Below are 25,392 nucleotides of genomic sequence, written 5' to 3' on the forward strand. Positions count from 1 at the left end.
TGTACAATTATAATACTACTGTCACACTTATGCATATTAAAAATAATTCCACAATATCAGTCACTATACTGTTTAGATTCTGCCCACTTCAGGAGTTTCAGGCCCTGAGATGGGCAAGCCAGAAAAGTTTCACACCTTCAGTTATTGGCCATTATACATCTTGTATTGTTATAAAGAACATTTGGGTTGTCTCAGAGACTTATTCTATGTTTTATTTTTTCTCATATCCTCAGGGATCTTCAGATTTTCATGATGGAATAGATTTGAAGCATTTCCAATCTACATTTGTAGCAAACATTAGAAAAACAAATAGTTATATGAAACAAAGTATACAGAGCTAAATAACAGTCACTTTGCAAAGAGTTTTGACCAGCGTATAAGAATAGTATCATTCCTATTTTTCAAGTAAAAATATAAATACTTTGCAGAAAACCTAAAACAAATAATCTGAGCCACTTTAATACAGCTTTCAATGATAGTATGTTGAAAGACTCTTGCTCCTTTAGAAATTCTCATCCCTTTAATAACAGCACACCTGCATTCATCGTTTAGCATGACATCATTTAGAAAGTCATGCTAACAAAATAAAGTCACAGGATAAATAAAATAAAGTCACAAAATAAATGACATATTTTGAAAATAAATATAGGCATTGCCAAATTTCTTTCTTTCTTTTTTTAAATTGACTTTAGAGGGACAGAGTAATTTGTTGTTTTACTTATGTATGCAATCCTTAGATGGTTCTCGTGTGTTCCCTGGCCTGGGATCTAACCCACAACCTTGGTACATCAGGAGAGTGATGCTCTAACCAACTGAGCTACCCAGCTGGAGCTCCACATTCAGTGGTTAGCTTTACATTTGAAGTAATGAAAAAAGCTTCCCCATTGTTCTGTAACAAAATCCTATTCAATTGTTACTGTCTCTAAAGAATATTCTCAAATAGTATTGTTTCCTTATAATGTGTTTGATAATATGTGAGTACACTATATAAGAGTATGAACTTATTTAGAGGATAACATTATTGCACAAGAAATGTAATAACCTATCTCTGCTGCCCCTTAAAAAGTTTTCTAATCAGTGTAGACATCCTCATTGAAACTTTAAAAAATTTCCTTTTCTAACTAGAGCTATTACTTGAAAATATACTTGGACATGTGCTTGAAATATAATGTTTTTGTCAGTTAGTACCTTTATGATAATTATTGTAAAACAGATGTTAACCTACTCACTCAAGTGACAAAGGTATTAGGAAAGTTTATAACTCAGTCTAATTATTTGTGTAAAAGAATTAATGTTACTAGTTTGTTTTTGCCCCTATTATTGCCGATCAAGTGAATATAAGCACTGCATTTATTTTTTATTCTATTTTATTTTTTTATCCTCACCCGAGGACATCTTTCTATTTTTTGTTCAGATAGAGTGGGAGGGAGAGAGAGGAAGAAAGAGAGAGAGAAACATCGACGTGAGAGGGACGCATCGAGTGGGGGCCTCCTGCACAACCCAACCAGGGCCACGACAAACTGCAACCGAGGTACATGCCCTTAGCGGGAACCGAACCCGGGTCCCTCTGGACCGCAGGCCGATGCTCTAACCGCTGAGCCAAACTGGCCAGGGCTAAGCACTGTATTTAAAATTTTTAATTTTTCTTTAGATTTGTTCATCTCCAAAGGTCTCTCATATTCAACCATATAATTTATATCATATAGTTTGAATAAATAAACAAAATTACTGTTTTCATAATAGGCTTTTTATTTGTAAATTTTTTTTTCTGTTATAAAGTTTTTAAAAAACCTTCACACTCTGCTTTTTTTCTTTTTCTTGCAACATGTATTAGCTTATCTTAACTTAATTTCTTAATTTTCCACCACCCTCTGAACTCACTGTATAAGTTTTCAACTATATTGTTCCAGGATTTTTCTTAAGCCTATATATATATGTAAATGAGTGTGGAAATACACACACACACCCAGAGGGGGGTGGGGGGGGGAGAGAGAGAGGGAGAGAGGGAGAGAATGAGAACTTAATGTTCCACCATCAGAAACAATTCCTTGTTGGTTAATTGAAAATGTGGTTGAAATGTATGTGAGGAAACTTCCAGAAACATGTACACATACCTTAAACATTTATTATAATATGTAAATGTATATCCATTGGCTGCACTTTTGACAGCATGAAGGGCTTTTCTATGAGGACATATTTGGAAATGGCATACAGTTTTTCTTGCATTTATCAAGGTCTTCTCAACTATAAGTTTCAATTATCAATTGTTTTAAAGTAAAACAAAAGCATTTTTATTTCATATAAAAATATTCATATAGTAATAAAAGCAATTGTTTTCAGTTTCTTTCAGCTGTTTTAAAGTACAACAAAATCTCAAGGATATCTATGGAGAAATTTATATTAAAAAAGCCTTAATTTTTATTACTAATTCTCCATGCATTTACAGGCATTGTGTCCATACCCAACTTGACCAGCCCTCCTGCGCGCGCGCACACACACACACACACACACACACATATGCATGCACGCACACACACGTACATGCATTACTGTTCATGGAAACAACTCATTTTATACACATAATTCGATGGCTTGAGTAATAATTAAGTTACACAGTTATAATATCAAGGTAACTTCTACTCGGAGCTGGCATACACAGATTGGGTTGGACACAGAAATTGCTAGGTTGACCATGAAACTCAACTGATAGAAAGAGATGACGAATGTGCTCATACAAAAGAGCTGCCTTGCTCTTCACCTTCAGCAACCTGGGGCGTCAGTCAGTACGGTTTGCAAAGGGAATGAGCCTGAGTGATCTTGAGGCACAAACACACTCCTAATTTCCTACTGGCTCTACCCTTTGCCTGTAAGCAGCCCAAGTTCATGGTTTTGGTACAGACCTTCAGAGCACCCACCTGTCACTGCCGCGATCTAAGCAGCATCCCTGTTTTAAACTTCATGATAAAATACAACGAGATTATTTTATATTTTAAAAATAACCGCCATGAACTAACTGCCAGTTTTATGCCAGCATTTCCCATTTTCTAAATTTATCATCACATGAAACTTTTCATTTATAGATGAGTTCAGTGGTGAGTTTGAGATAGTAAATAACTTGCCCAAAGGATTTAGAGCCTTTGCCATTTTTGAAATGAATTTGTTTCTTTGGGCAGAGAAATGTTCAAATTGTACCATAAGGTCACAATAATAATCAAAGGTACAGCTTTGCAGCTGTCGATAGTTGGTTTCTCAGAGCTTGCAACACTTCTAAGTGCCAATGATAGGGTGATCCTTCTGCTTCAGGGGGGCTTTTATATGATGAGTATCCAAGTATTACCTGAGGTTAAAATTCTAGAGTTTTGGAGAGATTCTTGGGGCCCAGCTCTGGTGGGGGCTAAGTCTTCATTAGGTCAAGTTTGAAGCATCCGCAAAGAAAGCAAGTTGCAGGATTCTTTGAAGGATGCTGTTGGCGGCCGAGCACACTCCCTCCCCTTCTTTGTGGCTTTGTACCAATAGAGGTGCTTTGCTGCTGCCTGTCTCTCATGCTGAGATTGGACAAAAAGAAGAAAACCCTGTGCTTGAGGTAATCATCATTTGCTGCTTGTGGTGTGTGAATGATCGATAACAGCAGGCTGAGGATTGTGGTAAACATCCCTTTCGTGAAAGCGGTTTTCAGCCACGTACAAATACTAAAAACATCTGAGAATCAGCATGATGCAGAAAAAGATATATTTTTTTTTGGAACACATATTTAAAGTGAGGTCTTTTCATTTCACTTATTCCATCATTCTGTTTTCCGTGAATGGTCTTTGCAGCCTTTCTTCTGCGTTCATTATGGTGATTATTCTTTGGAATTCTAATACAATATATTCCCCAGTTAAGATCTGTTGTGCTTCTTTGAGAGTCTAAGAATCACAAAACATTGACTTCTACGTTTAAAATGTCTGTATAGCAAACATAAATGGTTGATATTTGAAAATGCTGAAATATCAATAACTGTTTTTTACATTTTGTAGTTATATGTTCTATATTCTTTCATGTTTTGTTTGTTAGAGTAGCTCTTTTCAGTGTTTGAATAATTTCTATTGATTACAGCAATAATTTTCTATCCCTTTTTATATCTGGGATAATTTATCTGGAACAACAAAATTTGTCTTAATTATAACAAATTAATTTTGTTATTTAGGGCTCCAAAACTGAAAGAAGAAATTACTGAAGGTGAAGTGATGAGCACTATTATCAGAGAGCTATTTTATTTTGAATAATGATGCACAATCATGTTGGTCAGCTCTTACTGAAACTTTTCAATAAGTACTACATTGGGAAGTAACTCCAATGTCACAATATGGCTGACAGTCGGGGCTAATTAACCCTCAAAACAGACTCTGACATTTTTGTGGACAGCAGATTTTCAAAGATGTCTTTGCTTCCCCCTTCCTGCCCCTCATGTAAAAGAAGTAAATATTTTCTCAGTGGAAATAGGAAAGGTGTCCAACTACCCTCCTGTTAGCTTATGCTGCTTAAATAAAATACAGCAAGTATCTCAGAGAGACTTCTATAAAATTGGGAAATAAACATAGAACAAATGAGTATAATAAAAAGAAAGCCCTAGGAAAAATTAAATGGTTATGAGTCTTTCCTGTTGTAAAAATTTCAGCTTGATTAATTCTACAAATTCTACGCAGTAAGCATATTTTTCTCCAACAAAGAAACCACTTGGTTTTCTGAGTGTGAATGTATGTAAACAAATGTTTACCACTTTAGTGTTGTCTAGATTATATAATGAAAATTCATAAACAGATGATACAGTGAAGATTTTAAACTTGTTATAGACCCTTTCTTATGATTGTAGGCTTCAAAAAGAAAATTTTATCAATGGAGAATTTAATTTAGGGTTTTAAAATGTGTTCATTATACATTGAGGGGCAAAAGTAGGTTTACAGTTGTGAGTATGCAAAACGAATTTATTCTCGTATTGTTTTTTATTAATTATTGCATTATTTTTCATACAAAAAACTGTAACCGTAATTTTTGCCCCACCCCATATTTTACAACTGTGACCACAAAGTATTTGTTTAGTCTGTATGACAGTTCATTCAGAGGGATGACGCCCTGGAGAGACATCAAGCCACTTAATCAAGTGCTATGTGTTAGTTGAAGATTCTTACTGTGAAGAAATTTCCCTAACTCTATACATAGCCAAGAATAAAATAATGTTAATAGATGGTATGGTAGCCCTTTACAGACATATACCTATATGTCTTAACTTTCAGAATTACATATATAAATAGTCTAGTTATAAATACCTACTTCAAATGTGACTAACCAACTTAATTTTATTCAATTCCTGTAACCTAATTATTTTAGACATTAAATATTAAATAACAATTGCTGGATTATATGGCAAAACATAATATTAAAGTTATGGTAGAATATCAGATAGATAAGATAGGTATGTCTTTTGCATTGTAGATATTTATAGAATATTTGTTATCATGTTTTATTAACCTGCATGTAAGAACCTAGGAAGAAATTATTCCCATACTTACCAATAGTATTACATTTTGAACTTTTAAAAAAAAATTGTTTTTATTGATTTTTTTAGAGAGAAAGGTAGGGAGACGGGGATAGAAACATCGATGTGAGAAACATTGATGGCTGCCTCCTGCACGCCCCCTACTGGGGATCGAACTGGCGTTGCTGGGCCATGTGCCCTGACAGGCAATCAATCAACAGGAGCAAGACCTCTCAGTTCATGGGACAATGCTCAATCCACTGAGACACACTGGCTGAGCCCTTTTTTTTTTTTTTTTATCCTCACCCGAGGACATTTTTCCATTTTTTGTTCAGATAGAGCGGGAGGGAGAGAGGAGAGAGAGAGAGAAACATCGATGTGAAGGGACACATCGAGTGGCTGCCACCCGTACGACCAACCAGGGCCAGGGACAAACCGCAACTGAGACACACGCCCTTAATGGGAACCGAACCCGGGTCTCTCTGTACAGCAGGCCGACGCTCCAACTGCTGAGCCAAACTGGCCAGGGCGAGCACATTTTTTAACATTTAACACAAACTATAGATTTTCTACCGTAAACATTGAGCTAAACTTATTTAAACATGCTAATGTAAATATATATATATGTGTGTGTATATACACACACATACATATACACACACACATTTGGAAATATAATAAACACTTTGCATAATGATAATATTAATGAACACCCTAAAGGCAGAACCACACTCATTTTACATTATTTATAATACAGGCACAATGTTAAGACTTTATACATTTTCTGTTAAATCTTACACACTCTGAGAAGTAGATATTAATCACTACCTTCGATTTGAAGAATAAGTTCTCTAAGGTTACATAATATTTCTCAGGTTTTTTTAGTCCAAACCTCATCCTGTAATTCACTCTTTCTATGCATTATACTCAACTATTTATGGACAAAATTGTATTTTGTAATCTTATAAAGCATGATTGATCTTTTAAAGTATCAATATTTCCCAGAAATTATGCTTATATGTAAGTGCAGCATTTTCCAAAGAATAGGAATTTCAGGGATCTTATTGTACCATCCATTTCAGCCACACACAAAGTACATGTAGTGTCTTTGCACCATGAAATTGCAAAGTAAATGGTCTATCCTGGTTAGCATTTATTTGGGTTCACAGAGTTTTCTGATTCATCTGTCCCTGATATATTTTTAAAGAGTTTCATCTTTAAGTCCACGTATAAACTTTTTTCTAAATTACAGAATTGAACTAGTACTCTAAAAAACAAATACAGAAACTAGGACACGTATCTGAGTAAGTGATCGGAAAGTGCCACTCAAGCATTTAAGCACCCATGGAAAATATTGCCAATGGATCAGGACAATTATTTATACTGAGCCTAGACGTGACCCAAGAATCTTTCTCAATATAATGCTTAATTAAGGCACTTATTTTTTATTTGTTTATAATGTTAAAATTTGTGTATTTTCCCATTTCTCCTGACTTTTGTCATCTACTGATCTAGGCTGCGATGTAGAACAGTGAAGCATCAAAGGCCTTTCCCTCATGAAGCTTTGATTAAAGTAGGGGAAGATCAGCATTCAATGAATTAAATCAATAACACTTCAGGTTTTATTAAATTACACACGGAAGGAGGCTGAGGGAGCAGAGAAGTATGCTTGGCACTTGACCAGAAACGAAGTAAGTGAGGAACAAGCCAAACAAGTACACACGCTTTCTGGTGGAGAGCAGAGCAGTTGCAAGACCCTGAATTGAGAGCATGATGTTGTGATCAAGGCACAACAAGGAGGGGGTGTAACTGGAATGGAGTGGAAGGGATGACTGTGGCTGTTGTACGGAGAACTGACTGTATCGAGATAAAGTCAGAATCACATTGATCCATTTGGCTATGGTTGTTAATATTCAGACAAATAACATAATGGTGGCTTAACCTAACTCATGTAATGATGGAGGTGGTCAGTTATTGTCTAGTTTGGGATTTATTTTCAAGGGGACAAGGCAGAAAATTAAAATAAACAATTTTGATTGTTTGGGGATTGATAATGAATTTTAGACCCTCATGAGGACAGGCAGAAAGAGCATTTGTATATGGGAGTTAAGAGTTAGGAGAGAAATCTGAACAGAAAAATAAATCGAGGAGTCTTCACCTGAAAATTGAAGTTGAAAGCCTTGGATTAAATGAAATTACCTAGGGATGAGTGTAGATGGTAAAGGTAGAGGTTAATTGTTAAGGACGATAAAGCTGAAGGAGGAACCAACCATAGAGCCTGTGAAAGCTCTATTGGTGAAGTAAAAAGAGAGCTAACAGAGGAATGTTCTGGAAGCCCAGTGAGGCAAGCTGTCAAGAGGGAAGAAGACATTACTTCTGCTCATTGCTGCTTAAAAGTTGAGAGGATGAAGACTAACCTACAGGTGTGGCAATGAGCAGCTCATCAGTGATTTTAATAAAAGCTGACTTGTGAGTTGATGACATTTACTGGTTGAGTTGAAGAGAGAATGAGAAGAAGAGAGGAAATAGAACAGGGAGCAGACACCCACAATTAGCTTTTTCTTTCTTGGGGTGGAATGTGAGTTTTAAAGTTTGTGCCATCCTTGATAATAGCTTCTTCGTTGCTTAAAAGTCCACCATGTATTCATTTTCAATAATGCCTATATTCATAAGCATTATTTTTAGGGCTTAGTATGAAATATTTAATTTATAATTCTGTATTATTCATCTCTACCATTGTTTATGGAAAAATTAGCTTTAGTGGTTCTGAATAACTATTGATAGAGCTATTGGGCCCATGGGGATAATACGATTTGATTATCTTCCACATCCTTTCTCTAACTGAGATTTTGATCAGCATCTCTCATACATATTGAAGCATTTGAAAGCAAAGCTTTCATAATTACTCACCAAGAATCTGGGCTCCAATTTGTAGCCATGAAATTCTTCTATATGTTGCTCCTTTTAGTACGACAATTCAATATTTTTATAAAATAGTTTTTTTGTTTGTTTGCTTTTTTCTCTTACAGGAAAGACAGACATCAGTGAAGAAGGAAAAGGGTGGATCTCAGCAGCCAAACAAAGTGACCGACAAGAACAAAATGCAAAGAGCCAACTCAGTTACTGTGGACGGACAAGGCCTGCAGGTATGGTGTTTAAACGTGCATTTTAGTAGCTTTCATACTTGTTACTTCTGTGCTCCTAGAAGGGCATATGTCCAGGTATCAACACATCTATCTAATTGCAGATTAGCTCAGGAGATGACTTCAGAACAATCTTGATTAATTTAACAAGACATCAGTTTTATAGTTGATTGGCATTCTGGTTAGATTAAGCATTTATGATGTATGTGCATTTAAATTCAAATTCAAAATTCAGAGATCTGTTAACCTTAAGTTTTTGCAAGCTATGATTACTAAATATACATTATTGTACATGTAGGTTTTGTATGTTTCCAAGTATACTTTCTCTGCATTAATGTATATATTTGAAAGAGTCATTTTGGTGGCAAAACGTGTCTTTAGGGAGAATAAAATGAACTGTAATTATCTAGGTACTTTTGTTTTTAGATAAATAATAAAAATAACAAACCAATTATACTTTATATCTTCCAAAGTTTTAAAGTCAAATTGAAACTGCATATATACTCCTAGTTTAAGTAATAATAGTTAGCTCAAAATCATGTTTTTAGTACTTTAAAAACCTCTAGTTTCCTCTAGGGCCTCTGACATCAGGAACAATATTTCTTTCCAGCTGCATTTTAGAATATCCTACAGAGTGAATTGACCGCATTTTATTTTGCCTCTGTTTCTCACTCCAGTATGAAAACAATCAATGAAGGTTTACGCTATGAAGTTGTAAAATTCATTATTTTTTCTACCTGTATGTTTCTCTCTACCAATTTTCAGTTCCTCTACTTAGGAATATACTTCCAGTTTCATGCTCTTTAGGGAAACTTACCAACCATTTTCCACACAAAGATACATTATGTCACACATTCACATTCAATATGCATGATATTATATCTTCCTGCTTCATTTATTATATTATCTGTACCATAGAGTATATATTTATAGTCCATAATTTGGTAGCACAGTTCAGGGCACACAGTGATTACCTAATGCTGACTTCATTAATTTGAATATCTTACTGAAAATTTAAGAAAAAAACATTTTAAATATTTTTAACCAGGTTAATATTTAACATTGTAAATAGAAAATCTATTATGAATTATTAAATTAAAATAAAGTTGTCCCAGAGTTCCTTAGACTATCCTCAATTTGGGGGATTCTTTTTTTTTTTTTTTGTCGTTCTGATTGGGTGCTTTTTGCTTCCTTGCATTCCAAATTGCTGTTTTGATCCTCGGCATCATCTACTCTACTGTTGATTTCCCTGTAAATTATTCTTCATTTCAATTAGCATATTCTTCATTTTTGACTGGCTCCTTTTTATGGTTTCCATGTCATTTTTTTATGCTGTTGAAGTTCTCTGTAAGTTCATCTACTCTTCCCTAAGTTCATTGAGCATCATTATAACCAGTGTTTTGAACTCTGCATCTAATAGATGGCTTGTCTCCAGTTTGTTACTTCTTTTTTTGGTGTTTTTTTCTATGCTTTCATTCTGGATGTGTTTCTTTGTCTCCTCATTTAGACAGCCTCCCTGTGTTTAATTCTATGTATTACGTAGAGCTGCTACGTTGCCTGGGATCCACTGAGGAAATTCTGAATGATAAAATTATTACATTAAATTGAGAGTATAAAAGTTCACTATCAAAAGAGAAAATCAGAATCTACACTTTTTGGAAGTCATATCTGTGTGTTTAGCAATTTTGTTTAAAGTCCCAAATATAAAATCTATTCACAATTTTGATAGCAAACATAATGGATTCAGTAATATTTCAAAAAAAAATCAACGTTGTGTAAATTTAGTATGCCAATTGCAAATATTGATTAATTTAAATCTTTAGTTGCTCTGGGTTCCTGTAATGAAAATAATGACAAGAAAACTGAATTTTAAAATTTAAATATATTTCACAGTTGGGTAGGTACTTACTTCTCAACTTAAAAGGGAAACATTCATTGTTTGTTAAACAGTTTATGCTAAGCACTATAATTTTATGCATATTAAGTGAAATTGCCTTATAAACATGAGATAAATATTAACTTAAAAAAATTTCTTTTTCCTTTATTGATTTTATAGAGAGAGGAAGGGAGAGAGAGAGAGAAACATCGATGAGCGAGAACATCGATTGGCTGCCTCCTGCATGCCCCACACTGGGGATCAGGCCCACAACCTGGGCACATGCCCTGACCAGGAATCTAACCAGAGACCTATTGGTGCATGGGTCAATGCTCAAACAATGAGCCATACTAGCCGGGTGATAGATATTAATTCTTAATTTTTTGTAATAATCATATGATAAATGTCATCATTATTACTTTTAAAATAAACATATTGGTGTTCAGAGTAAAATTATTTCAGGACCTCACAGTTAGTCATTGGGAAAGCTCAGGTTTGAATGCAGATCCTCCGACTCAGAGTTTATTATGTTTTACCTCTAAGGTACCTCATCTCCTTGGCTAAGAAATTTTACCAGGTATATAAATGCTAAATTTCTGACCACCTTGTTCTTCCATTTACTTTTCTATTTGTTGCAGATTTTAAGATAAAAATCATGTATGCATTAAAACTTTTTTCCCTCTCAGTTTCCTAAGATTGGAATAAACAGACTGTACTTTACCCAGACTTTAAACCCAAATTTAATGTCTATACAGAGTGTTTTAAAAGCTTTACACTGATATATCAGTTTAAGTTGCATTTTCTTTTTTATTCAAACATAATTGGAAATATTCAATCTTATTCCAACCAAATAAGTCACATTAAAAACAGTAGGTTATTAACGTTTTATGTGGATGAGATTCATCCCTCTAGCCAGACAATCACTTTTCACGCTTTCTGTGGCATATAAAGTGTCAGGGAAAGTTGTAAGTAAGCTAAGTATAGACATCAGCTCTTACAAAACAGTGGTAAATAAATATCACTTAATGTAACCATTATTGTTGTAATTTTTAAATAAAAAAATTGGTATATAATTCTGTAAAATAGTCTGTTCCAACCCAGCAGAATGGAGTGAAATAAGACACATGTAAGTAGTCACAAAATTTTGGAGAATATACGTAAAAAGGTAAAAGACTAAATTCTTGAATAGCTATTCATGCAAAATGGAAAAATAACTAAATTTTTGTTTTGCTAATCGATTTTAAAATAATACAATTGGTTTTTGTTTCCAATCAGGAAAAGTATAAGAATCTACCAGAAAATTAATTTTTGTGAGTTTTTAAAACTATATATTATAAAAAGCATTGAGTTGCTTCCCAGTTTGCGTGTAACTCAGTGGCAGATCCATGCTGCTGAAAGAACACTATTAATCACAGTTAAGCACATTCATCTTACTTCTTTCCAGCTAACCAGCATAATGATCAGGATTATTATTTCTAATTAGAGGAAGTAATAGATCATGTATAACCTTAGGATGAGTCTCATTAATTAACCCGAGTCCTAGGGGACTTCAAATAGAGGTGGTTAGGCACTCTGTCTTTGTCATCGTTCACACCATAGGTTTACACTTAATACATATGATCAAATGTAATTGAAACTACAATTGCTTAGCATGCAGGACATATAAACATACAGATGACTATCCACATGTGCACAAATGAGTAGGAAAACAGAACAATTGTTTAAAGTGTTTTACACTATTGTTACCTTGTTCCTAATTATTCTTTGAGAAAACTTCTCAAATAAAAGCATCACTTGAGAACCAAAATGTCTCGTTTTAATATTCTCTTTTTAACAAATGTTTTTATTGCTGTTTTTAGAGAGAGGGAGAAGGAAAGAAAGAGAAATATTCATGTGAGAGAGAAACATTGATGGATCGGCTGCCTCCTGCACGCCCCCTGCTGGGGATGGAGCCTGCAACCCAGGCTGTGCCCTGATCGGGAATCAAACCAGAACCTCTAAATCCAGGAGACAACGCCCAATCCACTTAGCCACACTGGCCGGGCTAGTCTTAATTTCTTAACAAAAGACAAAGAGGGGACCTTTATACTGAACTACTTAAAATTACACCTGTGTTGTCCCTACCAAACTGCTTTTCCATATCCCGACTCTGTCTTCCTTGCAGTATTTCATTCTTATAATCACCAAGACTAAATTGAGTACCACATATGCACTATACACAGCTATACAGTGCATGTATAAAAATTAATTCCCTTTCTTTGATTGGTGTGTGCATGTATGTCCCACTTGGGCTCCTCAAGCCTGTTGATTCTTTTTTTTTAATCCTCACTTGAGGACACTTTTGCATTTACTTCAAATAGAGCAGAAGGGAGAGAGGGGGAAAGAGACAGAAAGAAACATCGATGTGAGAGAGACACATTGATTGGTTGCCACACACACAACCTCAACTGAGGCTGGGAACAAACCACAACCGAGGTACGTGCCCTTAATGGGAACTGAACCCGGGTCTCTCTGGTCCACAGGCTGACGCTCTAACCTCTGAGCCAAACTGGCCAGGGCAAGCCTGTTGATTCCTTTGTAATCATTTCTTCATTGTCATGTTTACTCCTTCTCTATGTCCAGAATTACTAGTCTCTACTTTGAGTATTACAACAACCTTTAAAGTGAGTCTCTGTTTCCACATATATAATGTACTAGTTTATAAGTGACACGGAAAAATGGAGATGAATAAGGATATGTCAGGACAGAGAGCCGGAGTTGTCTCTAATTTTATGTAAGATGGCCAGATTACTCGTGAGGAGTCAGGAACTCCTCAAAGATGATTGACTCTTGCAAGTGAAAAGGTGAAGAAGGATCTTGGTGAATCAAGTTTGGAGAGAAACTTTTAATGTGTTAAACATCTAAATGGAGATGTCAAGTGGACAGCTATGTGAATCTACAGTTTAGGACAAAAGACAGAGAAGAATTTGGAAGTGAAAGGTATTTTGATGGGACTTAAACCCATCCTTTAAAATGAGATAATTAAGGGATAGACTATAGAGAAAGAGGAATGGTTGAACTGGGCTTCCACATCAGTCTGACCCTAACGTCATCTTCTTTAATATTTAATGTATAATATTGCCCCTTTATGTGAGTAAATAAGACTTCATCTGATTAGCTCTATTTTCTATGGAGAATTATCTAGTATGAACTGTCTCCTTCTGAAATGCCCTTCATACCAAATTTATAATTATTCTTCAAGATTGTAAGTACCACACTTGCTATGAAATCTTCCTTGAACACTTTCTCCCATTATTAATATTTTCTAGATTATACTGTATTACCCTATCCTAATGTTTCTTAAAAACTGTTTTGAGAAGCCCAGGGTTCTGTAGATTTTCCTCAAGACCAGTGGTGGGTGATTTGACACTGAGAACAGGTTTGGTTTTTTTTTAACACTTTAAACAGTGCAACTTGCCTTTCATATGTTTTATATACTGGTCCACTAAAATTACTTCAAGTGCTGTATAACTATTTCCAAGAACAAACAGTTTTAGGCCAACCAACTGTTTCATATATTCCTGTTTTTGTCTTTACCTTCTCATTCTACCAAAATAGTCAACAAAATGAATATATTTTAGGGTGGCGGTAGATCAGTTGTCAAAATATCTGAGTTGTACATCTTACTTCAGAATTATTGAGCAAAAAAGAAAAAAAGAGAAAAACTCATGGGCATAGACAACAGATAATGCGTTGTAGAAATGTGCCCCTGAAACCTGTATAATTCTGTTAACCAGTGTCACCCCAACAAATTCAATAAAAAAGATAAACACATTAAAATAATTTTTAAAAGAAAATGACTGTACAAAACTTTTCTGTTAAAGACTATTTAGATGTAGTTAGTTCAAAAGAGAATTTGCGAGCATGAATATAAGTGGATTAGTGTTATCTAATCCTGAATCCATTCAAGTTCCACCAATTTTCTAAACAATGGCTTTTGTAACAAAAGAAACTACTCTAGAATCATGTTACTGTCCTGATTTTGAAGTTGTGTTATTATTGTGTAAGTAAATGTTCTTGTGTGTTGGCAATCCTGGAGTAAATAAGTGATGAAACATCATTTTGGCAATTTACTCTGAATTTGTTCAGGGAAAACGACGTTTCTACAGTGTTTTCATTTTTCTGTAACTTTGAAATTGTTTCAAAATATAAAAATTAAAATATCAGTGTAAAAAACAGATTATTGTGAGATATTTTCATAAAATTTCATCATTCATAGAAGTCAGATATACTGTTTCAGAAACTAAGAAAACTTTTGTATTTCTTTAATGTGCTTAAATTCCTGTAAGTGTATATGATTTGCATCACAGTAAAAATAAGCTCCGTTAGACTGAATTCTGAATTCTGTAAGTTAGTTCTTACCTGATTTAGACAGCTCTGAAAAACAGGCTATGGAAACAAATATATTGAATATACTAATTGAAATCATATCTAATAATACCTACAGTTTTCCTTATCTCAGTCTATTAAGTTACAAAAGGATTAACTGGAAATGTCCATAGTTAATAATAAGAGTAATAATATAAGATAAAATGAAATATAGAGGCTATTTGTAGACTTTGATATCAAGTTTCTGTTGTTCTTCACTCAGAGACAGGAAATATTTGTAAGTTTGGTGAAGGATAAAGTTTCTATGCCTGATTCCATCTCTATCCAAGTCTTTCCCCCTATGGATCTTGTTTTTCCACATCAATACAACTAGTTTTTATAGTATTTAACAGGGAATAAAACAAAAGCAAAGGAACAAATAAAGTGTAACAGTGGTTCAGACAAGATAGCCATACTTTCTCTCTCTCATTGTAAATGAAGTCCAGAAGTAGCCTCTCTGGAAGTAGGGCTGATAAGGCAGCCCCACATTTTCATCAGGACTGGTACTAACTTTTCCATCCTCTGTCTGTGACATCTTCAAGGTCACCTCATTGGCAGTGATGGCTGCTGGGCCTCATGATACCAAGCTCCCTGCAGGCACGCTGAGAAAGATAGCGTGAAGCTCTCACTCCTCCTTTTTAAAAATTTTTTTCTTTATTGATTTTTTTTTTTTTTTTTTTTTTGAGAGAGAGAGAGAGGAAGGGAGAGGGAGAGGAACATTGATGAGAGAGAACATCCATTAGCCGCCTCCTGCATGCCCCCCACTGGGGATCGGGCCCACAACCTGGGCATGTGCCCTGACTGGGAATCAAACCGGTGACCTCTTGGTGCATGGGTCAGCGCTCAACCACTGAGCCACAACGGCCGGCTCACTCCTCCTTTTTCAGAGCACATCTTGAGTTTCCACTGGACACTTCTGTATTAGCATAGAAGGCTACAACAAAACACTACAGACAGCGTGGCTTAAATAACAGACATTTATTCCTCCCGGTTCTAGAGCCTGGAAAGTTCAAGGTTAAGGTGCTGGCAAGGTTGGTTACATTCTGAGGCCTCTCCTCTTGTCTGATAGGCGGCAGCCATCTCTCTCTAAGTACTCACATGGCCTCGTCGTGTGTGTGTGTGTGTGTGTGTGTGTGTGTGTGTGTGTGTGAAAGAGAGAGAGGCAGAGAGAGGGATGAGAGAGAGACACATACACAGAGAGAGAATCTTTTCTACTTTAAAGGATATTAATTTATTCAAAGCTCCCACCCTCGTGACCTGCTTACCTCACTGTTCTCCCAGTGGGTGTTAGGTCTTCACCATGCGAGTTTCAGGAGACACAGTTCAGTTAATAGCAACTTTCAACCTATATCTCGTCACAAAAATACATAGACACAGTTTTAAATTTTTGTACTTTATTTCTTGACATTCTTACATGAGAAGACTGCAAAGATGTATGTAACTTTTTAAGCCACAGTTAACAGCTTCCAAAGACAGCTGTGAAGAGGGGGCTTACGAAAATACCCTTGCCCAGTGTGCTCTCATCGGTGATGCAGGGAATAAGAGAACTTACAGCGACAGCAGATACTCTGCTACTAAGACACTCCTTCTTATTTTAGGACGATTAGTGAACACAGTAGTTGTTTATTTTTAACTGTTCAAATTTGAAAATGGCTCCACAGTACTACAGGTCTTCGGTTCTCAAACTCAAGAACTCTGCCTGTGGTCTCCTGGTACCTAAATCCACTCTGCTGGATTGGCATCCTGTTTATAGCCACAAAGTTGAGCAGAATTTTAAAGCTTTTTGAATGAGCATTGAAAAAAATGTCAGATCTGCCTGGAAACACGGCATTTCTAGTCTAACACCACTAAATGATCCATTAACACCACAGTCTGCATGGTGCTGACACTTAATCACTTATCACTGCTTAAATATAGGCTGCATTAGGTCAGGTGTTTTATCTGTTAATGTCATTAGCAAAGGGGGACTATTTCACAGTACCTGAGAACTTACAAATACATATCTAAAGTTTCTAATATTTATTTTTATAAAGTCTCATTTTCAAACCTAATTTCTGATAAGGGTATATGTGAGGAAAAGTTTCTTATTGGTTTTATTATTCCTATATTTCCATTTTGGGTATATGACTTTTGTCTCTTGTAGAGTAGTATCATTCTTCCAAATGCTTCCTTTATCAAAATTCTCTTTTTTAAATTTAATCTATTTGTTGTATTTATCCATTTATCCACTCCTAAAAATGAGATCAATATTTTTCTATTTTGAGGTCATCTACATATTGTATTTTATTCTAATGGGATAGTTACTTGGTAAATAATAATGATGCATTGACATATTGTAATAAATAAATATTGTTGAAAGGTATTCTAGAACATGTTTTCAAATAAATTACAAATATTCAACCCAGTGTGGATTTAATATAGTCTCATATAATGATTGGTAAGCTGAATGGTGTGTTTGTGAAGAATCATCCTAATATATATTTGGGTTCAGATTTAATGATTTGCTCAAAAAATTTTATTTACCATGAGATTCTCACCTCTACCTAAAAAGAAGAAATACAATTTCAGATTAAGTTCAGAAATCAACTAAAATCCACATCTGTTAGAACTGCTCTTTTTGCATGTGAAAATTTTAGTTGTATCTGATTTTATAATAGGATGAGAAATAGATAATAGAATACATTCTTCAGATAAAGGTGTGTTTAATTTTTCTTCATTTTAGCCTTTACATAGGGAAGAAGGACATATGTTACACGCCAGGAGCACAATGGCGTGGCCTGGAGACATGTCTATACATTAACTGATTGAGCACATTTAGTTCAGGGAGAAAAACTGGGAAGTTACTGCAGATCCAGCTCATTCATCTTATCTCCCAACTGAATTAGAGACAAGTCAGGAAAGTAAAACAGAAACAAGATGAATTGTAATGAAAACAAGTTGGATAACAATAGAAAATTTAATATCTTACACAGTTTTCTCATCTAGCTAATCTGAAGTTTTAAGATTTTCACCATGCCTGTGGTCATGAGAAAAAATGGCATTTCACTTAAGAATTGGAAGGAAAAGTGTTGGCCGAATATTGTATCTATGGTCGTTTAAGCAAACAGGAAGGAAGGACATGATATGGTGACTTGGTTGTTTTTCATTGTCTTAAATATTTAAGGATACTTTCTAGCATAGAAATAAATATAATAAAGGATACTTTGTATCTATTTTGCAAAAGTAAATGATCTAAAATTTTTGATCTGAATATTTAGAGGACTCCATTAGTTGTAAATTTTTGTTATTAAAATACTGTTTTGTTAAACTCTACTTAAATAGGAGCTATATTGGTGGTGGGGGACATAAAATATTTGTAAGTTTACCTTTTAACATTGAAGTCATGTCCAATACGGGAGTTCTTCTTTACCACTATATCAAAACTAATGTTCCCCCTACCAATAAAGTGCCATCACCTTACCTGCTTCATATATGGGACTAATTTGTCAACTAATTTGTCGACTAACCAACTTTTCTTCTAGATCACTCCTGTTCCTGGCACTCATCCGCTTTTAGTTTTTGTGAACCCCAAAAGTGGTGGGAAGCAAGGAGAACGGTATGTTTGTTTCAAGTCATGTTTACTTGCTATGTCATATCTATGTGAAAAGATGAACTAAAATTGTGGTGTAAAATATTTGAACACATTTCGCATGGTTTACTAATTTTAATGTGAAATAAATAATGCTAGCATCTTTCTGTAATATATGACATGATCTTTCCTTATTTTAACAGTTGAAAATTTCATATAAGGTCCTTTTATAAACATTCTTGTCACAGCTCAGGTATCTGAATTCTCTCTATCATCCCTATCACCCCCAGCCCTTATCAGAGAACTTTGCATACAACATGGCTCCATGAATACTGTTGAGTGAATACTGTTTCTGTAAATGATCAACAAGGTGACGTCAGTAAATCATTACCTGGTACTGAAGGACATAATTTATATCCATGTTCTAGACAAAATAAATTATAAAGATTTTCTACATGTGCATTTAATAGAACATAATGCTGTAACTCCCAAAGAAATAATACATTTAATCTTAGTAACAATGAGCTGCATTATCAGGTATCTCAAGACTGGCTCAGAACACAAAATTTTTATTTTTTTAATGAGTTAATGATTAAATCATAATATTTAAAATGAAAGTCTCAAAATCACCACATTGGGAAATAAATCTTATATCGTTCTAAAGAGGGTAGCCATAAACAAAAATGTGGTTGTATCTGCCATAATAATTTCCAGAAGTTTTTACTAATTCCAACTAAAAATGAGCAATCAGATAAAAACATTAACATAAATATCATGATAATAAAACAGAAATTACCTTTGTGGTTTACCAGATAATGAAGTTGAAATGTTTTCATGAATAAGAGTTTTGTAAAGTAATTTCTATCTGACCATTTAACTTCCAGATATATTTCAATGAAATGAAGACTGTTCTCCATTTGTTTGTTTTTTTAATCCTCACCTGAGGACATTTTTTCATTTCTTGTTCAGATAGAGTGGGAGGGAGGGAGGGAGGGAGAGAGAGAGAGAGAGAGAAACATCGACGTGAAAGGGACACATCGAGTGGCTGCCACCTGCATGACCCAACCAGGGCGGGGCACAAACTGCAACTGAGGTATGTGCCCCTAGTGGGAACCGAACCCGGGTTTCTCTGGACCACAGGCCGACGCACTAACCACTGAGCCAAACCGGCCAGGGCTGTTCTTCATTTTTCAATCAAGATATTATTAAAAATTTTTCCCCTTTATCAATATACAGTAGTATTTTAACTTTGCTAAACATGATCAAAATTATTTTCAATAAATAATGGCTTAATAATTAGAAATATTTATAATGCTTTATTAATGAGATAGTTACCTCACTTACAGAGATTAAAATACTAATTAAATAATAATGCTATAATTATTTTCTTCATTGCTACTCACAGTCTGTCTGCTAGGCATATTATGGATATCTTCACAGAAATGTAAAGTTTTCACAAAAAAATAGATGTCTTAAATTCAAGTTGTGAATTAAACACAAATTTAGTCTCAAAAGAAAGCAGAAAAGAATATATTTCAAAGGGAAAATATGCCCCTTAATCTAAAATAACATTGATCAAGTAGAATACCCTTCATTGAATAACTGCCTTTCCTCTGTCCCATACATAAAAATAATTTTATTTAAATTTAATAAACATATTGATACACTTAGTAATGAAATTAAATTAATTAAATTAAACTTAATAGGGGTGGGTGGGAGGATATTTGAGTGCTCCTATACACACTCACTTATATTTTTCTCCTTTATACTCTAACAGGGACCATTCAAAGTCAAAGAAAATATAAATATGTTTTTGAGTGATCTATTTGGAATGCAATGAGAAATTTTCCTAAATGCATAAAAAACATCATTCGCAGAGAAAAAATTAGATGCTGTTCAGGGTTTTCCTTTCAAAATACTTTCTTTTTTTGTTTGTTTTTTACTTCGATATGTTAGATAAGTAGCAAAAGATCACAGGATTATATATTCATACGAAGTGTCCCATACTCGTCAACAGCGTGAAAGTGCGCACATATCCTGCTCACACAGGATGCCTGCGCGAACCCCAGTTCTGCTAAGTCCTGGAAGAAGACAGAGCCACAGGCTGCTGGGACACAGGCACAGAAACAGACCCATTGCGGTGCCACCTGAAACATGCTGAACTGGAAATGTTTCAGATCCAGGCAGTAGGAAAGCTCAGAGGTGAACTATTTCCTAAGACTAAGAAGTCTTTGGAGAAGAATCGACTTTTGAGTTGATTCTGATATAAGTAAACGTTGCCAGGGGAGAGAAGATAGATTTGTGAAGGGGTGTGGTGTTTCTCGGGGAACCGGGAGATACCCACTGAGGTTAACACTGAAGGGGAAGGAAGGGAAAGATGAGACATAAACTATTCTACCTGTAATACAGTATTCTATATTATGAATACATTGACTCTAACAGGAACTTTTCATCAGGGAAAGCACATGACTGTCCTTAAGTAGCCGTGCAGAAGGCTAGGTAGGCCAGCTGGAGGCGGGACAGGTGAGAGAGACTGGAATGAAGGCAGTGTGCTGGCCAGCTGCGCCTGGCAGGTGTTACACAGAAGGTGCAGGATTGTCCGCCGCCAGCGTCAGGTGCTGGGAAAAAGGAAAACGACTCCACACAGTGCATTTAGAGAATTTCTTTCACTAAACATTATAGGAATGTGTTTGTAAAATACAGGGGTGGGCAAAAGTAGGTTTACAGTTGGGAGTACCCAAAACATAGAGTTTATCCTTGTGTTGTTATTCATTAATTATTATTCTCCACTTGAACAATTGTAAACCCACTTTTGCCCACCCCCGGACAGTGATATTTTGCATGTATATAAAGTTAATGTAAAAACCTAAATATATTTCTTTGCTTTTATTTTGTCTAAGACTGACAACCACGCGGGCTCTATATGTGCTTAGAAACATTTCTGTCACGATTAGTTGTAAAAGATGGATTTCTTTCAGGAAAAAAATAGGATTATTATGTGCTATTGAAACAGTTTTGCAGTTTTATGAACTGACTGGTCAAGATGATTATTTATGTCAAATAATTAGGCAGATGAAGTCACTTTCTTTGCTTATGTACATACAAAGTGCATAATCTGAATTTATTTGTGGGATAGATAATTTTCAGCTTTATTAGGTTGGCTCAATATCCTATTAATTTCACAAGGATCTGTTAAGAGAAGATATTTAAGTAACTTTATACTGATAATTTTAAAATATTTATTTGAAATATAATTAGCTAAATAACATTTAAAAGCAGGATAATGTTCTAAATGCATGTGCATATTTAGAATGCTAATATCATTATTTCTCATTTATAAACTATATTGCTTTATAATGACTGCTAAGCCTCTCTTCTTAAAATAATCATTAGTTCTGATTAAGCTTTTATATTTCTAAAATTATTAATGCAAAATATATCAAATATTTATAATTATAACCACATATCTAATTATAACATTAAGGAGTGTTATTTATTTTTAAATATTTCTGTATCATTAATTTTTGTAATTTTATATTTTCATATGTATAGAATTTACAGAAAATTCCAGTATCTACTAAATCCACGTCAAGTTTACAGTCTTGCTGGAAATGGACCAATGCCAGGGTAAGTCCAAGGATAATATTATTACCATTCACTCATTTAGTGCTAATTAATTCCCTAAGCCTGACATGCCTAAAAATAATATTATTTGAACATAGCAGCTGTATCAGTATACCAACAAATATAGAATAGCCACTATATAAGAGAAACCAGTGTAGATGCTTTTTTTAAAGTAGCCTGTTTCTAGCAGATTTTCCTCTCTTCTAAATATTGTGAATATTAATGCTAATGCTAATAATAATTATTATATAGACATACATATACACACACTAGCTGGGTGCTTAAACTTCTAAACCATCTGTTTGAAAAACTATTCTCCTTGTTAAATGTAAAATATGAATCTACAGAAGCGGAAAAAAGGCTAGTTAACAAAGAATCAAAATCATAATATGATTTTCTTACTTACTACTTACAAAATCTAATGAGTATCATTTCTTATAAGATACTTTATTGTTAATAGGTAAAGTGTAGTAAAATAAAATTTTATTTTCAACAGAAATCATATACTTTTGATTTCACAAGTATGCACTGAAATAAATTATCATCAATTTGGCCTTGTTAACTAATTAATGTCATCTCCTTCCACTGACCTGTTTTCTCTCTTTCAACATGAGAGTAAACATTAGACCAGATGAGTGGAGAGAAGCTCTACAACCTCATACAAGCTTCTTTTTTAGAAGAAGTTAGTGTGATTAGAATAAGTCTTCCGAGTTGTTCTCAGAAACTAGAAATCAAATACTGAAATTGTACTGTTTTAAATGCTCAGAATAACATTTATACCAATGAGTCTATGTGAAATAAATATACATGAAATCCAATTATTAGCACAGGTTCCCATAATTACATTCATCTCTGTCTTGCACTCCCTGCTACCTGCTGTCCAGGGCCTGTTTTCAAAAGCAGAGCTGTGATGCGGAAACTGCTTGCTGTAACAGGCAGGTTCATGACAGGAATTTAGTCTAAGCAATACCATTGCTAAGCTCCAGACTCCAGAGTCTAAGGGATCGTGATCAGCGTATTGGGTAGGTGGGCCACATGCAGGAAGTCCCTATCTAGATAAAGCCAAACAAAAGTATGCATTGATTGTAACACAGAAGCTCAGGGGGGATGGTTTTTTTCTAATAGTCTCTGAACTTCAAAGAAGTAGGTGTTATTCTGGAGAGTTAAAAATTTGTGCCTGAAACACCAATCAGAAAGAATATATGTACCCCCATGTTCATAGCAGCACTATTTACAATAGCTAAGATCTGGAAACAGCCCAAGTGTCCATCAGTAGATGAATGGATAAAAAAGCTGTGGTACATATACACAATGGAGTACTATGCAGCAGTAAGAAAGAAAGATCTCTTATCCTTTGCGACTACATGGAGGGACCTGGAAAGTATTATCCTAAGTGAAACAAGCCAAGCAGAAAAAGACAAATACTACATGATCTTACTTATTTGTGGAATATAATGAACATAACAGTCTGAGGAATAGGGTAGACCCAGAAACATGGAAGTAAGGTACGGCTGATAATCCTCAGAAGAGGGGGTGGTAGGGGGAGGGAAGAGATAAACCACAGAACTTATATGCATGTACACATAACCAGTGGACATGGAAAACAAAGCTGGGGATGGGGCAGAGGGGATGGGGAGGAGGGTGTCAATGGGGTAAAAAAGGAGAAACATCTGTAACAAAAAAAAATTGTGCATTCAAATATTTAGCCCTTCCAAGACCTCTGTATAGCTCCCCCCAGGCTAAATAAATCCAAGATCTGCCTTCTGTTTCACAGTTGATTGTAATGCCTATTGACTCTGTTATTTACAAGCCTTATAACTTAACCTCTCTGCATCTTTATCATCTTTGTTGTAAGAGAAAAATAGTAGCTGCCTTATAGGATAGTTCTCAAGTTAAATGGGATGATGCCTATGAAGCACATACAAATGTGATTATCACATAGTGTGTTCTCATATTACTTATTATCAGTACCAGTCATAGTAATTGATTAATAATTAGTAATGCCATTACCACTTTTTAGCTCTATGTAAATATACTGCAATAACACTGATTTTAGCCTTGTTTTCTCATTTCAGTTTTTCCTTCTTCTTACTATATTTTACATGTTTCTTTCCACTCTTCTGATTGTAGGCATCCTAATATCCTCTACTTCATTTCAATATATTGAAAAAATAAAAGTAATATATGCACTTGTAAAAATTCATGCCACAATGAATATTCTTTAGAAAGTAAATTAGAGGCATTACCACTCCTCAGGGATTACCACTGTGAGTTGTTTGTATAGTCCCAGAACTTATTCTATAAACATAAAATGTAACGTATGTATGTAATATATTTACATATACATTACGTTCATATAAGACAATATATATCTTGTACAGATAGGTATTTTTACATTAATTGTTGTTTTTTGTTATATTCAAAAGCATATGATAAATATTATTGGAGTTCAGTACATAGGGATTAGTTTCATTATTTTAAAAACCTACAGAATATTCCATTGTTGTGGTAGGCATTCTAGTATTGACAAACATTTAGAATGCTTATACTTTCAAATTACAACCAAGTAGGCCAAGTTAAAATCTATCAATTTATGTATGTTTTTTTAGAGCATATTTAAATATTTTCATTGACTAGGTTGATATAGGTAGAATTGCTTGGCTGAGAATATTTTTATTTTTAATTGTGTAAGGTTCTAACGAGGTGCTATGCAAAGGGTATGTGCTAAATTACAATCCCAACAGCAGTGTATAATGTTTATTTTCCACAACCTTCTTTAAATTGGCTATCCTCAGCAGTTTCTATTTTTGTCCAGTGTGACAGATGAAAACATAGCCTTATCAATTTATTAGCATGTCTCTGACGATTATAGAGTTGAACATGGTATTAATTAGATTTACTTTTTCAATAAATGATGGAAATGTACCCTGGCTTATTATTCAAAATAAAGTTTACTAGAAAATTATGAAGTTGCTGACAGAATTAATGAAAAAATGAAGAGCTATTTTAGAAAAGACAGGGATGAGGACACTTTGAAGAAACAGAAGAGCAGGAATAAAAAGACAAGTCCCATGAAAGTTATTGCTGAGAGGAATTGATTCCAAATGCTTTTGATGTTATTTCTCTGCTCAAGATTCAAACCCCAGGGAGAAGCATATTTATTGGTCTATCCTATTTCCCATATCAGAGCCTTGGCTAGTTTGGGATAGGGCATCTTGACTGACAGTCCTGTCAAGACTCTATCTAAATGGTTTGTGTC

At 34.6% G+C, this 25,392-nt stretch overlaps 1 protein-coding gene across 5 annotated transcripts in view; it reads left to right on the plus strand.

Moving 5' to 3' along the window:
- The window catches only part of DGKB (diacylglycerol kinase beta), a 589,512-nt gene that overhangs the window by 168,588 nt on the left and 395,532 nt on the right, over nucleotides 1–25,392 (plus strand). For 4 of the 5 annotated variants that reach the window (XM_036246648.1, XM_036246646.1, XM_036246650.1 and 1 more), the window contains 4 exons: nucleotides 77–126; nucleotides 8,550–8,661; nucleotides 18,463–18,536; nucleotides 22,062–22,136. In XM_036246648.1, the coding sequence (XP_036102541.1) occupies nucleotides 77–126; nucleotides 8,550–8,661; nucleotides 18,463–18,536; nucleotides 22,062–22,136 (311 nt within the window). Of the gene's footprint in view, nucleotides 1–76; nucleotides 127–8,544; nucleotides 8,662–18,462; nucleotides 18,537–22,061; nucleotides 22,137–25,392 lie in introns of all 5 variants that reach the window. The other variant, XM_036246647.1, reaches the window with a different exon arrangement.

The sequence above is a fragment of the Molossus molossus genome, unplaced genomic scaffold, assembly GCF_014108415.1.
Source record: "Molossus molossus isolate mMolMol1 unplaced genomic scaffold, mMolMol1.p scaffold_m16_p_7, whole genome shotgun sequence".
NCBI classification, from domain to species: Eukaryota; Metazoa; Chordata; class Mammalia; order Chiroptera; family Molossidae; genus Molossus; species Molossus molossus.